Source organism: Spermophilus citellus (genome assembly GCF_964194105.1).
Source record: "Spermophilus citellus genome assembly, chromosome: 8".
NCBI lineage: Eukaryota > Metazoa > Chordata > Mammalia > Rodentia > Sciuridae > Spermophilus > Spermophilus citellus.
The window spans coordinates 128,890,096-128,903,228 of record NC_138189.1 but is presented as its reverse complement, the minus strand read 5'-3'; the positions used below and the strand labels follow the sequence as shown (position 1 = coordinate 128,903,228).

At 43.5% G+C, this 13,133-nt stretch overlaps 1 protein-coding gene across 5 annotated transcripts in view; it reads right to left on the bottom strand.

The window, feature by feature from the left end:
* GATB (glutamyl-tRNA amidotransferase subunit B) overlaps nucleotides 1–13,133 on the bottom strand; it is an 85,662-nt gene that overhangs the window by 33,216 nt on the left and 39,313 nt on the right. For all 5 annotated transcript variants that reach the window (XR_014023361.1, XM_081304765.1, XM_081304766.1 and 2 more), the window contains exons 6-9: nucleotides 11,548–11,661; nucleotides 9,057–9,141; nucleotides 7,967–8,011; nucleotides 5,866–6,055 (exon numbers count right to left, since the gene is read on the bottom strand). Coding sequence is in view for 4 of the 5 variants with exons in the window: in XM_081304765.1 (XP_081160891.1) it covers nucleotides 5,866–6,055; nucleotides 7,967–8,011; nucleotides 9,057–9,141; nucleotides 11,548–11,661 (434 nt within the window). In the remaining variant the exon portion in view is untranslated. The remainder of the gene's footprint in view (nucleotides 1–5,865; nucleotides 6,056–7,966; nucleotides 8,012–9,056; nucleotides 9,142–11,547; nucleotides 11,662–13,133) is intronic.

The window sequence follows — 13,133 nt, the reverse complement described above, 5'->3', positions numbered from 1 at the left end:
CTGGCAAGCTCCAGATGCAATTTATAAAATGAAGAATAAAATCAATTTTGAAAATTGCATGGAGCTAAAATATGGCCACAGCAATGTTGTCCAAATGGATTTCCCTTCAACAGCAGTTAGAAGGTGACTGCTTTGCACCTTGGTGAGTCTGGGTAGTCTAAAATCAGTCAACATGGCTTCAGATACTACTGTAAAACATTAGCTTTAAAGCAGTACTACATAAGGGATATGCAGGTATTTATCGTGGCAATTGCTTCATGGGCAATTCATCCAAAAGCAAACCAGGCTGTTTCTAGCTTATTTGAGACTTAAAGTAAAAGTCTTGAAAAACAATCCATTTGATAACCAACTGTGGTCATGATAGCTTTTCTGTTTCTTTGTCCCTTGGAGACACCTTAACCTTTTCTATGATGTCAGAAACAAAGCATTATGACTTGCAAAGGGAAAGAACCAGCTGGAGAAAATCAAGTTGTTCAAATAAGATGATGCATCTTGAGGCTGCATATAAAGACAGACAGACACACACACACACACACACACACACACACACACACACACACACACACACGGCAGCCCAGGTTACTGATCTTGGGTGTGCAATCACATTGTCCTTTGGAGCCAGGCTGGATTTTTCTAAAATTCTGCCTCTGGTGGACAACCCTCCATCCATCATGTCTGTGTGCTGCTGGTGTTCATCTCCTCACTCTGGCAGAATATTCTTGGGAGTCTGCTTGACTGTATTTAGTTTTTTTAGATTTGACGGAGACTGGAGTATCTTTGGGGTAAGCAAGTCATCCTCCCGTTTCAGCTGAGGAAGGGACTGGCTCTGTTGACCTTTGGAGAGCCTCCCAACTCCTAAGAGTCCGAGGTTAGAGCTGCAATCAAGAATCTGTCCCTTTGTCAGTATTTTAACCCTCTCCCTGTGGGGCTACTCAGAAAGCACCAAAACGACACAGCCACGCTGAAGGCTTATGTGATAAGAGGGACAGGTGAAGGGTAGGCCTTAAGAAACCAACCTGGGCTGCTCCGTCTATACTTCCTCCATGAAACCTGCTGAGCAAGATGAGGCCACATCTTTCTAGCTACTGACTTCACACACAGCCAGTTCCGTGACAGCACACACCTGGACCTTACCAGGTGCCTACTATGTGCCAGGCTGAATGACACGAGGCATCAGGCAAGACCATCCTGCAAGCCCCACACCTTATGTCCCAGGTGGACGCACTTCTTGATGAAACAGACAGAAGGAGCCATTTTGTTTAAGAAACAAAATAAATAAAGCTGCCGAGAACAGCTTACACTGCTTCTCTTCTGACTTAATTTTTCCACTTGGAAAATTGACATCATTTCTGCTTTTCATGGGAGTTGACCGATTTTCACTAAATTTAGCAGACAGCACTTGATGTTTATTTATAGGGCAGTCTGACATTTAAAAACCAACAGGAGTGGTCAGAATCTTCAAGGAACCCACAGTCTCCTTGCCTTGGGAAACGAACACGGTACAGAGCATTAACAGTAAGAGAATTAACTAATGTCACTTCCCGACTTTTATCAAACTGCCTTGCTCTCTGACCTCGTTTTTTTTTTTTATTACTTATTTTCTTTACTAATGAAACAAAAGTGATCCAAAACAGCCATTACCCCGAAACTTTATTTCTACTTGGCCCCGGAGCACATCAGTGTGCAAACAGACAGGAGGGCTCAGAAACAAAGAGCCTGATCCCTCTGGTCAGCCTGGTGTGACTGTGGGCGGGGAAAGTTACCTGCCCAAAGAGGCTGCATTTCCTCCCCTATGCCTGCCTAAGGACACACTGGAAAGGGGCACACTGGGGACCCTAGAGCATGCTCCTGCAAGCAGACTTTCAAATGTGTGACTCAGACAAATGTTATGGTTCCTTTGCATTCCCTGAGGGAATGAAGACAGAAGTTTACGAGAGCTGCTTCATGGACATCAGCCAGGAATGATTTTGCCAAGAAAAATGCACGTGATTACAACCCTGACCATTCTGATAACTACTCTCGGATATACTCAGAGGAGGACTGGTTATGTGAGAAGAACCTCATTCTTCAGAATCCAAATACCTGAATCTCAGCTTCCACATTTCTTTCTTTTTTAAAATTATTTTTTATTGGTTCTTTTTAGATATACATGTAGTGGAGTGTACTTTGACGTATCCCACATACATGGAATATAATTTCCCATTCTTGTGGTTGTACAGGATATGGAGTTACACTGGTCATGTATTCATATATGAACAGAGGAAAGTGATGTCTGATTCATTCTACTGTCTTTCCTGTTTCCATCTCTTCTCCCTTCCCTTCATTCCCCTTTGTCTAATCCAATAAACTTCTATTCTCCCACACCTCCCTCCTTATTTGTGTGTGAGCATCTGCACATCAGAGAGAACATTTAGCCTTTGGTTTTTTGGGACCGGCTTATTTCACTTAACATGATAGTCTCCAGATCCATCCACTTACTGGAAAATGCCATAATTTCATTCTTCTTTATGGCTGAGTAATATTCCACTGTGTATATGTACCACATTTTCTTTATCCATTCATCTGTTGAATGCTACCTAGGCTGGTTCAGAGCTTAGCTATTGTGAACTGTCAGCTTCCATATTTCTATTCCTTAATCTTTACAAATGAGGTCAGAGAGCAAGACAGTTTGATATAAGATGGGGAAGTGACATTAGTTAAATAGACTGAAGTCTTAGGCAGGCAAGGTATTTATTTATGCGAGCAGAAGAAAAACCAGTAATAGTTCTTCTGGGAGGGAGCCACATGAGGCTGTAGGAGAGAAAACCAGAATGTAGATTTGATTTAATGTCCCAATGAAACTAATTCAGAACACAAAAGTCAGACCAAGTGATTTGTGTATGGTCACAGGTAGTGGGATGGCTGAATTCCTCACCCAGAGTATGATGACACACATGTCACCCATGATTTGCTGGGTTGTCCCAGGGTGGCTCAGGTGCATGGTCTTTGGAAACAGTGATCCCTCCATCAGGACTACTTCCCCCAGGATTTTCCTGTGCACTGCAGCGATACCCGGCTCATTTCCTGTCCATCCCAGTTGCTGAGCACCCACCATGCCTCTGACATTATGGCAGATACTAAGGTGTACTATTAGACTTGTGCAAAAATCAAAGATAATGATATGCAATTCAGTGCTCGCTGCACATGGACATGACAATATAAATTAAAGATGAGTTAAATTCTGAAGATTTTTTTTGCGGGGAAGGCACGTTGTGTGGGGATGGGGGGATATACGCACACTGCTTAATTAAATAAGCAATCCAAAGGCAGGGAGCACGGAGCTGAGGCCCTGCAAAGCACACCTCCACCACTGCTATTTATTTAATGGATACTCCTGGGCACTCTTTAAATTGAATGATGGTTCATTAGATTTGTGCATCTGCCCTTCTCAGCAATCTGTTGTGTTTCTGATGGAGGCAGGGAAAAACATGAACAGATCATTTTCGGGAATGTTATGAGTAACCCAGCTTCCAATGATTACAAAGTCATAAAGGGCTCAGGCTGCTTAATTTGGGGAAAACAATTTGTCTGAATCATTCTCTGTCTGTTCCTATCTGCTCCTGTTCTCATTCATCGTGGAAATTTCAGGTACTAGGCCTTTCACTTTTTTTTTTTTTAAAGACTAATCACCTAATATATTATCTGCAAGCTACAAAATAAGCATGTGTTTGAGGTACCAAAACATTATAATTCTTTTCAAAAACAGCTAAAACAAACCACCTCTTTCTGAGGTGCTCCAGGTCTCAGCTGAGTTGTCGCCACCTCCGCGGGGCCCCCATCTAGCTCTGTCACAATCTGCCCTGTGGGCTGGCTAGCTGTTGTATTATGTATGCATACATAAACTCTAAGGAGGCCAAAAAGGATCTTAAAAACAGTCTTTGTCCCTATCTCAGTACCTGCACCTAGGCAAAGCTAATAAAGTGTTGAACAAAATAATTACAGGTAGGTTTCTCTTGACAGGCCCTTAAACTATTAAAATACAGACTTACTCGTTTGCAGCACTAAGGAAAGACCTTACTGAAGGCTGACACCAGGTTTTGGTCCCGTGAAGGACACATGAATGAAGACGGGGGCACAAACGGGAATTTGAGACGCCCCTGCCCTCAGGGAACTGAAGCTCAGGGAGATGAGGCAGCTGCTGTCCCCAGGACACACCGATCGGGGCCAAGTGTGAGAATCCTAGAGATATCCTCAAGCGGACACACGCTTTCACCCTGTGCCTTAGAAAGAAAGAGCTGTGCTCCTGAAAGGAGGTTCCAAAAGGTCCTTTCTCTTCTCTTGCAGAGAAGGCTGATCTGCAGTATCTGGTGGCTTCTTCTCTGAACTCAAGTCTCAGCAAGGAAATGGCCAAGCAACCTCGGCACATCACCACTCTCCAAGGGCTGCCTCTCCAGCTGGTCAAAGCCTCTCTCTGAGAGGTAACGATGTCCTTCCCAGCCCCCACATGGTTGGCAAAGATCAATAAAATGCAGATCTGGAATTCAGCATTTACTCCAAGTGGGCTGGAAACTCAAGTGTGAAGATGAGGGGAGGAGTGTAAGACTAAAACTGGGGACCGCCACCTAACTTCAGGAAGAACAGGAGCCGTATGAGGCTCAGGTAAGAGGAGCTCTATGGGAAGCTGACGGACGGCTTCAGCCAAAGACCTGGCATTAGGTCTGCTGACGTGCTCCCCTGTGCTCAGCAACAGGAAGGCGGGCACAGTGCTTGCCTTGAGACGCTCAAGGAGATTCGCTAATGAACAACTGAAGTGCAGCGACGGAACCGCCACAGATGGATGACTAAGACGCAGGGCAGCCTGGAGGAGGCAGGGATCAAGTCCGCCTAAGGTACTGGCAAGAAACGGATGGTGCCTGATCTTTATTGGTAGTAAAAGAGCTTTCTCCTGAGGCACCCTGGATGTCTCTCAGGGGAGCTAACTTACGGATGGTAAAGAGAAACGATCGCTCAGTAGACATTTGATTGCCTACCCTACTATAAACCTCTAGGTACTGTTATTAAAGGGTATAAATATGCACAGCCATACTGTACCACCTCCTATAGTTATTATTGGTCATTTAAAAAAGCAAAAGTCCAGTTTCCACAGATTTTGCTGCTCCAAAAGATGACGGGGGCATATACCTTACTCCCTGAGAGCCACAGTCGCAAAACTTTCCACTTCTCCCTAACAGACAAGACAACGGCGACAAAGTGCTCTGCTCACTGATGCTGTATCACTTTAACGTTGCCATAACAAAGAAAACCACAAAGCCCCAAGTAGCTTTGAAAAGGATGGAAAAATCCCTAAGCTGATCTCAATGGTGTCAGATTCTCTACTGGCCCTGTTAGATGCATCCTCAAGCCTCAAAGGACTGATACTTTTAGTCACAGTTCCCAGCATTTTGTGGGGAATAAATGTTTTCTTCTACAATTGGTAAAACAACCGACTGACTTTTGAGAGCCTAACATCCTGCCAGACCCTGTCACGGTTCAATACTGTTAGACATCTAGAAACCCTATACATTGATTTTCCTTTGTCCTGCAGACACATGGGAAAACACTCATCCATAACATTTGGACTGGCTTCAAAAAGTCTCCACGGCTGCTGGGAGCGGCTGCTCAGTTCTACATGGGAGAATGACTTAAGTGGGATTTGTTTTCTCTTCTGGTGCAGAGGAGTAGTCCCATAAAGGACAGTGAGCAAGGACACTGTGCCTCACTCTTCTCAGGGGCATCTATCGTAGGAGTGAAGACGCCTGCCCACTTGCGGCCAAGTGCACGTGCAGGGGCCTCTCAGAACGCCACCCCCTGCCTGCCCAGCCAGCTCGGCCTCTGATCAACACCTACCAGTAACGTGAAGCTGTGCTCCGGCAGTAGCCCATACTGCTGGACGAGCTGCTCTCGGGTCACACTGGGGAGCTCGGGGAGCATGTCCCGAATCTGGTCAATGTTGATCACTTGCTGAGAGTCTGCACCTGTAGGCAGAGTCGTGCTATCGTAGAGTACCAGGGGAGGCAGGTTGGGCTCTGGCATAAACCTGGGAGGAGAGAGGAGACGGAACTGGAATCTGGAGTAAATGGACTGATTAGAGCCACAGATCTACCACTGATAGGAATATTTCTGTGCCAGATGTTATGTTACTTTCAAACGATTTCTAATGTCCTATAACATCAATTCCCAGTTTTCCCGGAAAATCTTTGCACAGTGCTCACCAAGTGCCCAAATCACCAAGCCTGCGGTTCTCCATGCTCAGGAAGCAATGGTGAGTAAAATAAGCAGAATGCTCAGCCACATTCTGATTTATGACTATGGATCATGTACACATTCATTAAGACATAGGCTGGAAACAACGGGACCAACTGAGAACAATTTATTAGGGAGAAAGATGACTTTCCCCTATTTTTAAATTCCCACTGTTTTTAGCAGTATTTGTGTAATAATGAAAAATCAAAGGTGGGGGAGGGGACTGTTCCTTCTTGAGTAGGAGAAGAAATGAATGAGTTTTGCCTAAATAAAATGTGGAAGCAAGAGGTAAGGGTGGGATGAACAGGGGGAGCACAAGGTACTTCTAGGGCAGTGAAATAGTCCATATGACTCTGTAATGGCGAATACATGTATTACACATATGTCAAAACCCACAGAGTCCACCACACTGAGAGGAAACCTTAATGTAAACTATGGACTTTAGTTAATAATAAGGTATCAATATTGGTTCCTTACTATAACAAAGAGACCATACAAATGCAAGATGTTAGTAAGAAGAGACTGTCTTGGGCAGGGCATTGTGAGTAAGTGGGAGAACACTGCACTTTCTACTCAATTCTGCCGTACACCTGTAATTGCTCTAAAAATATAAAGTTAATTTTTTAAAAACGTGGAAGCCTACCACTGTATATATGCATATGAAACAAAGCTGTCCCTCCCTGCTCTGTTCCAGCACTGATGTTCTCTCTCTGCTCATAATTGTCAAAGGGTTTATATAAAAGCAGGAGAATGCAGAATAAATGGTGGCTTGAAGGTAATAGATTAGAAGTGCAAGCAACTCATCAAAATTCAATGTTAAAGCTCTGCCATGAATCAGTGTGATTTCTGAAGGCATGAGGAAACCAAAAGGAGGCTTCACTGTCAGCTAACTTGAGGGACTGAGCAGAAGCCACTGTCCCAATTAAAAGGCAAACTCCATGCTCAGCAAGAAAACAGCATGAATACAGCAGGGAGCAACACTGAGGAACAAAGAGGGTTCCTGGGAAAAACAGGCTGCACCTAGAAGATCACAATAATTAAACAACCTTGACTTTGACAGACACAGATGGGAGTCCTTGGGGCAAAGGCTACATCTGATCCTCACTGACAGCAACATCTGCACTTATATATCCTGCAACTCACAAAGGAGAGGTGGGCTCATCTCAACAACACTGCTGCTTCAAGCCTACACCTTGGCAATCTGCTAAACTCAATGGGAAGAAGCAAAAGTTCAATTTATTTTAAGCCTATCCTTATGATTTATTTGCAAATTTTCTACTGAACCAAACTTGTTTTGTCAATGAAATAACATCACCTGAGATTAGAAGGGAAATGCCATTAACATACACACCTCTTTTCATTTTTTTCTCAAGCAACTTCAGAATTTGCTACTGAATGTAATAAGAGTAAAAACAGCCGAGGCCCCTACATCAACTTCTATCCTCTCAGCTCAACTGTACAGCTCTGACACAGGAGTGAACAAGGTCTTCCACACTTGATCAGACCAGGCACTCTGAGGCTATCAAATCAAGAAAATGTAATTTCTTCTCCCAGGATCCACATAAAATAGGGAGTCTTGCTTCATTTTCCATCATGTGGTAAGTATTCCTAAAAACTCTCCAGGATCACTGTGTTCATCTTCAAATGGATTTGAAATATGCTCCTAAGCCCAAATGTGTAAGTATTTTGATACAAGGATAATCACCTGTAGTCTTGCTTTCCTTCTTTGTCTCTCATTGGTACAGTGCACCTACAACAGTTAAGGAAGGCAATGTTGAACAAACACTGCATGCACACCAGCTAGCCTACACGTACAGGAGGGGTTTGCTATGGTCTGAGTCTTGTGTGAACCCAAAGGCCTATGTGTTAAAAAAAAGTTTCCACCACCTCCCAGTTTGGGGCTACTGGGAGGTGGTGGAAACTTTAATAGGTGGGCCTAGTGGGAGGTCTTTAGATCCCTGGAGGCATGTCCCTGAAGTGGACTATAGTCTCCGATCTCTTTCATTTTTTCTTCCCAGTCATGAGGTCAGTGATTTGCTTGACCATAACTGTGAGCCAAAATAAACCTTTTCTCTTCATAAATTGATTATCTCAGGTATTTGTTACAGTAATGGAAAAGTGACTACCACAGGGTTTCCTCTTCCAATAAGGGACATAGGCAAATTCAGGTTCTTTAGCTTTCCATAGGAGACACCTATGTGAATTCACATAGAAATGTCTGGAAATATGATTTAAAATAAGAAGAAATGACTTCAATATTTCCAGAATTTTTTTAAGGTGCTGGGGATGGAACAAAGGGCCTCATACATGCTGGGCAAGTTCTCTACCACTGAGCTATATCCCCAGACAATGTTTCCAGCTTTAAGCCAGCTCAAACTCTAGGCTTTTGAGCTTTTTTCAGTATTTTGCTTCAATCCTCAAAATTCTAAATAGGAAAATCAGGGTCAAAGTTACCTAAATAAACAAAAAGGCATGCCTATAATCAGGTTTTAGCTTTCTTCTGTCTCTAGTTTAAGCTGGAAGAAGTCTGGTATACTATTTAAGGAAGCAAAGATTCTGGCCACAGAGCAGGTAAGCTAGAATAAGAACAGGTCTAGGACCTAAGACCAAGCATTCTGTTTAAAATTCTCAAGGGTGTGGTAAAGCATATATTAATCCCTGTAGGGTGCATTGTTCTAATTTTACTGATGAATAAAGCAAACAGCAGAAACCTAATGGCCTTCCTCAGGAACAGATGTTTGGTCTGTGACCTAGCCCAGATCACTGGGGTCAAGATGATATCAATGTGAACTCACCCCAGCTTGCAGTCAAATGAACGAGTTTCATTCAGAATTTTACCTCCAGTCTCAAGTTCATTGATTTGCCTCTGAATTTCATAGTCTATAAAAAATATAAAAAGAATTTCGTATCATCTTTTGATTATATTTTTTATCCACTGATAATTTGAAGCCTTTTAAAAAATATTTTATTTTTTAGTTGTAGTTGGACACAATACCTTTATTTATTTTTATTTTTATGTGGTGCTAGGCGAGTGCTCTACCACTGAGCCACAACTCCAGCCCCAGAAACCTTTCTTAAACTTGAAGTTGAATGATAATTAAGAAGAAGACTGTTTATCATAATCCTCCCGTGTGCTTCTCACTGCCATATGGGATGCTGATGCTGGAATGGGCCTTGGGGAGCCCTGCACCCTTGTTTTGTTTTTTTTTTTTTTTGAGACAATTCAGGTTCACAGAGATCAAGCAACCCTACACAGATTACACAAGCAGACAGAAGCAGGTGTGTTTAGTGACTGCAGACCCAGGATCACTGCCTAACAGGGACTCTGACCCTGGGATCCACAGATGGGCTACAAAGAGCACTGGGATCCCCTGAAATTATATATAAAATGGGGGCTTGTGCATTTTTTGGTGAGAGGGTTCGGAACTCATTCTATTTTCAAAGGGAAGCACCCAGTCCACAGAACTGTGAGAACAAAGGGGTCACCATGTGACCATCAAATAAGAAAGGCAGGTTATGGCAGCCTAAACAGAACAACTGCCAAGCTCCTTTATGGAAATAAATCTTCCCTTAATTCCCCCCACCGCACCCCTTTCCTTGTTTAAATTCACACCCTTTGAATTGAACTGCTACATAATAGCAGCAATACCAGAAGATGCCCATTTTTATTCCACCTCTCCCCCACTAGAATGCTCTCTTTGAATGACATGAAATTATGGCTAAAAAGCCCAATGCAGGCAGAAAAAATCATCATGGAAAAATTACAGGATTGGAGAATGAAGCTCAAGACAGCAAAGCTTTGGTTCTTCCACTGGGCTGGTAAAATTCTTTCTAACTGCTGCTCCACAGGACACTTCATATGACAAAAGAAGAAGGCTCTTTCGTAACTGATTAGGGATGAATCTACTTAAAACATGGTGGCTTGTTTTTTTAGGTTATCATTGACACTTCTTGGAACCACAGGATCTAGAACAGCTCCTGGCCCAAGGTGAAATGGAACTCTCTTTTGTTGGTTCCAAGCTTCCCGTTCAAACACATGGGTTACAGACATGAGTTTCCCTGACTTGCACCTTTGGCGGCTTCAGAAACATGGTCATGTCCCCTTTTAGAGACAGAAGAGTTCATCCTCTTTAGCCTGTCTTTACATGGGGACCTTCCCTTTCTCTTCCCCCTCCCAAAAACTATTCCCTTGGCCATTTTTAATGTCTTTTCCCTGAACTTCTGTGGATGCGTGAGTGTCTTTATGGAGTCTGGGTGACCATCTGAGTTCGGGATGGAAGGTTTTATACAAAACTGGAATCACCTTTTCTGTATTGTTTCTGATATTTTGCTTGACACGACTCAGGATTCTACTAAACATTTTGGGGCAGCAACATTCTGGCAATGTGTTTTATCGTCTTGTTCCTTGTGCACATTTGAGGGATGCACTTTGAATTCCTTTCCCTCCTTCTTGTTGTGTTGGGCTTAAAAAAAATATTTTTTGTCTCCAAGATGTCTTCCCCTAAGACTCAGTCATCAGTTTCTATGGGAGTGCATAGATGTCTATCCTGATAAGCTATTTAAATAATTATTAGACATTTTTCCTCAATGAAATGCCCACAGTGTGCTCTAGTAAGACCAATCTTGACTGTACAGGCACAGAGAATCTATTAGTTGAAAATAGTAAAGAGCAGAAAAATATACTGAGCCATTATGTCATGCCACAGCCAATCTAAAATGACCACATATGACTTCATAAAGTTCAAGCCATGGCCAATCTAAAATGAACTTGACTTTATGAAGAGTATGGTACACGGTAAAACATGGTAACAAGAGCCTGTGAATCCTCTCCTTGGGAGGTGAGTCTATTTCCCTCCACTTGAGTCTGCTTTGAATTCAATCTGCTCTGAATATATCGGAAGTGATACTGTGAGAGTTCTAGAGCTTAGGACTCATATTGCTTTGAGGCTTCTGCCTCCATTTTTCTGGAATGTTCCAATGGTAAATGAGAAAGCCTGGGCCAGGCAAGTGAAGGATGGAAAGCTATACGGATAGAGAAGCCTGGTGGACACCCAGCACCGAGGCCCCTACGTGTGAGTGAGGCCATCTCAGATCCCCTGTTTCAGCTGACCTATTCGTTTTGCACAGCTACGGGAGCAAGCAGAGGAGAAGTGGAAGAACCAACCAGTGCACAGAACTGAAAATCAAAGGGGTTACTGAGTGAGTCACTAAGTTTGAAGAGGTTTGTTGTGCAGCAAGAGAGGACCAACACAAAGCAAAACAACAGGAACAACAGCTGATATTCACCTATGGCTTTGGCCAAGAACCTGATGCTGTTGAGATTCTTCACTTCGGTTCGGATGCCCAGGGGTTCCCCAGGGTGATGCACAGATATATTGGCATCCACTCTCAACTGGCCCTCTGGAAAGAGAGAGGAAAGAAAACTCTGGAGAAATTCTGTGAGGCAGCGCTGTCTTCTGAAGGCTGGTAGATGTTGAGGTAAACTATGTCTATATCCACGTGCTGCCTAGTCACAGCAACCTCATGTTGCAGAGGACACAGCTGGTCCTGAAGAAAATGGCTGGTTCTTCTGTTCACTTAACAGCAGTCAGAATCAGTACTGAGGCATCTGAGGGGTGGACCCCTCAGGGGTTCAAGTGCATGTGTATAGAGATGTGTACTAACACACTCAGAAGAGAAGTTCTGAATACAACAGCTGGGAGTCTCTAACATTTTCTGTGCTAAATAAGAACACTATTAAAATGGAGATTTACTCTGCAGTGTTATTCTGAAGTTTTTTTTTTTTTTTCCAAGTGTCAGAACTGGGGTTGGGAAAAAAAGCCTCTAAAATCATTATCTGAAAACACTACACTGCACTCCAACGCAGTGTGGATTTCTCACAGCAATTCCAGGAGATTTATAAGACAGTCCTTGAGAATTTACAGCTCAAGGGCAAGAGCTGAAACCTGGGCTTTCTCCCTCCTCCGCCCTCCAGGTACTGTAATAATCTCTTCTTCCCACAAACATGGCTCCAAAGCCTTCCCGACTGCTTTAAGGATTTGCTGCAGATGAAATCATGGGGGGGGGGGGTGTCCGTGGTGGGACCAAGGGGCTGACCCCACCCTGGGAGGACCTACTCTGCCCCTCAAAGGCCCTCCCCTAAAGAAGCAGGTGGTTGTGGAGAAGACTAAAGGCTTCTGAGGAGGAAATGGGGACAAAAGTCTAAGACAAACAGATGAAGATATGAAATAATTACGTCGGGTACCTTACGAAGTAAAGCTCAAATGCTCTGTTCTCCAATTTCACTTACAACACTAAGAACAGGAAGAAGACAAAATGCTGGATTTTCGTTTTCTAGGTGGATTTTTAAGATGGGATTTTCTGTGTTGCTTAGGTGGGCCTTGAACTCACTATCCTCCTGCCTCCACCTCCCAAAAAGCTGGGATTGCAGGTGTGTGCCATGATGCCCAGTTCCTAGACAGGTTTTTAACTTAAAATGTAATCTGCAAATTTGAGTGCTTCAATGGCCTGAATAAATTCACTTCCCAAGGTTCCCCATGAAAAGTGTAGTAAAATAATAAAAACCTGAAAATAAATTCCATGCCAAGAAAAGGTGACCTTTGGAATGGCTTAATCCTGCACCAAGGGTGACAGCCCCAGTTGCCCGATGCTGCCCCTTCTCTCCCACCCTCACAGAACAGGAAGAGCTCACCCCCTTTCTGGCTCCAAGTTCCTTTCTGCTCAGGAACTACTCTAACCATGTCTCTAGCCCTGACCTCTCAATGTTTATAAAAACCCCACAGCCCCTTCCTTATTTTAAATCCCCTTTTGAACAAGTTGTGCTCTTCTGAGTCTCAAATCCTGCTAGGGTCGTACCTTGAAGTCCCCTTCCT